At 34.8% G+C, this 3115-nt stretch overlaps 1 protein-coding gene across 1 annotated transcript in view; it reads right to left on the bottom strand.

Moving 5' to 3' along the window:
• The window catches only part of LOC106460885 (zinc finger protein 384-like), a 115451-nt gene extending 114511 nt beyond the window's left edge, over positions 1–940 (bottom strand). The window contains exon 1 of the mRNA XM_022387690.1: positions 536–940. Coding sequence (XP_022243398.1) covers positions 536–647 — 112 coding nt within the window. The 5' untranslated portion in view covers positions 648–940. The remainder of the gene's footprint in view (positions 1–535) is intronic.
• Between the last annotated feature and the right edge of the window lie 2175 nt (positions 941–3115).

Here is a 3115-nt window from a genome sequence, read left to right as displayed (position 1 = left end):
CATGATAATTCTAGAAACGTTGCGTCACTGTAGTCATGTGACTCGCTGACGCAACAATACAGAGATTTTCACATATCGAAATTAAATAGACAACAAACCATAATCCATATTATCAAGTATAAATATGGATAAAAGATATCGCTCACAATATTTCAGGTCGTTATACAGACGCCAAATGAAATGACAAGGAAACCTTCGCTCCTTCTATTTCAAACTGCTCATGAGATTTACATTTAACATGATTTCTTCGAAACCATTCATTAACATAATATGTCACGTGAAATGTTATCATGTAAAAACAACAATTTCTTGAAAATATTCGCTATAACACAAGCGTTATTAAGTGAAATATAACTTTACTGTCTCTGCTAGAAATAGAAAAATAAAGTTTTATTCTAGAAATGCAATGTTTTCAGCAGAACAAAGAAATGTGAAATATTTAACGATAGAAGTACACTTAACTACCAGAAGTTTAGAAGGATGAGTTTTCGAGATTACAACAATGACTTTTGAAGGAAGCAGGTCTCGTACTCACCATGAGCAGGATAGGGTCTGAAGCGTGGCTGGAAGAGTAATCTGCGCAACTTGAAGAGCGAGATAACAGGGGTAGCACAGGCAAGACCAGGTGGCCGTTGTCGAATGTCCATCTCCTCCTAACACGTAAGAGTTCTTTATAGTAATTGACCTAAAGGTCATGACGCGTGGACAGGAAGACCACCCCTACATGGTCCCCTACACGTGTGTGAAATGTATGAAAATATCCTGAATGGTAGTGAGATGTCTTTGAAGTAGCGACAGCTGAATTGCACGCCAGCCTTTTACTGTACACAACACCACTGTACTCCAATGCCTCCCAATCTATGTATAACCCTTTCCTCCTAGCTAGCGTACGATGTCGTAACCACGCCACTAGAATAGAGAGACTCGCACGCGACACGTACCACGAGCTACTGTTTCTACTACATCCTCACAACACCATATTACCGTGGTATTTATATACGTAAGGACGATCGAAGTATGAAGCTAACAACCATGAACACACAAACATATAAGATATATATATATATATACACACACACACCATAGAATCTTATCATATATACAGATATACAACATTGTAAACATGGAGACACACGATCAAAGTGTAAATGTAAAATGCTATTTTATGCTCTTAAGGATAAAGCAGTTTAGAGGATAAATAGTGTTAAAAAAACGAAAATTAATCAACATAAAATCCCTAAGGGACAAAAGGCACAGTAAGGCTGTAAATAATTTGGGCTGTTTGTGCTCTTCCCACCACGGGTGTCGAAACCCGATTTTTAGCGTCGTAAACCTGCAGACTACCATAACTATAAATGAAAAGCAAATGCAGAGATAGTGAAACCGAAATTCTAATATGACGCGCATAGAATTTATTTCTCCAACATTTTCGAGACCAGTGATCCCTTATTCCAAAACATGATCTAGGTAGGACTGACCAGTTGAATCTCTGTGGAAGTTGGAAGACGAAGAACAAGAAGTAAGCAGGAAATTAGTAACTTATATAATTCTTACCGTATTGAATTCCAATAATGAGTAAATAAGTTTTAATTTATTGGTTTTTGTATCAAAGCCGTTCTTTTCAATAAATCATAAAATGTCTATAATTGTTATACGAAACTAAAGATAGATTTAACTCTATTTTCCTTTTTTACAAGTAATGTGAAAATATCGTGCATAGTTAACCGACTAGAATTTATTTAAGAAAACAAGTACAATAAACAAAATTTAAATTTGATAAAGACGCGTAGAGATCGATATATACGTAACCTACCTAGCTATAGTAATACAGAAAGTTTTAATGCTCCAAAAAGTATTGAAACAAGAAAGTCAAACGTACAAAACTGAGTTTAATTTTAAAAAAATTTTTTATCCCTATTTTGACAAAGACTAACAAAATTACTGTGATTTGCCAAAGTAGGAATATATTGAGACCCCAGATGGAAGAGTTCTATAAAAGAATTGGAGCGATAAGGTTCGTCATTTTTAGCCGCGGCTCATAGAATGACTGAGTTTTTGTTTGCCCCTCAATGGTACAACGATATGTCTGCGGACTTACAAAGGTAAAATCTTGGTTTCGATACCGTGGTTGGTAGACCACAGGTGGTCCATTGTGTTGCTTTGTGCTCAACTTCAAACAAACAAAAGTTTTTTGTTTTTGTTTTTTCAAATACAGACTTTTAGCTCATAGCTCCGTCATCTCTTGACCTATTTGAGATCTAATTACAGTTTTGAACTTAAGAGGTCAAACCCATTCGATTGATATATTTGACTGTGCCCAAAGTCTCATAGATTAATTTTCTTTGATTTTGCATAAAAGAAATTCAGTTTGAGGGTAGGCTGGTAGAGATCCTGATGAGTAATAAAACTGAATCTGTATTACGCGCGCCCACGCCTGGTATTGCTAGCGCACAAATATGTAGCTAATAAAAAGGAAAAACAGAGGTCTCGCAGATTAATTTAATCATGTCTAAATGAATTTCAAGTGCCGCGGCTATCGAGGATTCTCTTGTTTATGTACTCTTGTCTGGAATAGTCATTTACTTACTTAGATGAAATTTCGTTGAAATAGTGAAATTTAGATTGATTCCATAAACATATATATAGCTATTTAGGCGGCTTTATAAGTACAATAAGCTTTAGTTTTGCTCAGCCAATACTGTAAAATAGTCATTTGTGATATTCAGACATCTTAAAGGTAGTGTTAAACAGGTAACTTTTATGGCCGCCGTTTTGTTTTATTTCGATCCCCACTATTAAGTACCACCGTACTAAATGATAAAAAGTTAGATTTTATTAAAGAAAAACATGAAAAAATTATTTGTAATTCGAAGCTAGATCAAATTTTCGGTTGGAATATGTTTCGTCAAAATAACCACTAAAGAACCTTGCATTCTAGATAACACTTTATGGAGCGATAACATTCAGAACACCATTATACGGAGATAATACATGAACTGTAGTTTATTTGTCTGTGTAGTTTCTAGCTAAAATAACATTTTATTGACACAGCACTGGAATTATCTCTATCAATGAAGGAGATGTCAAAATAGATTTTAAATGATTTTACAGTTAC

This window comes from Limulus polyphemus, unplaced genomic scaffold, assembly GCF_000517525.1.
Source record: "Limulus polyphemus unplaced genomic scaffold, Limulus_polyphemus-2.1.2 Scaffold856, whole genome shotgun sequence".
Taxonomy (NCBI): domain Eukaryota; kingdom Metazoa; phylum Arthropoda; class Merostomata; order Xiphosura; family Limulidae; genus Limulus; species Limulus polyphemus.
This window is presented reverse-complemented; position numbering and strand designations above follow the sequence as displayed.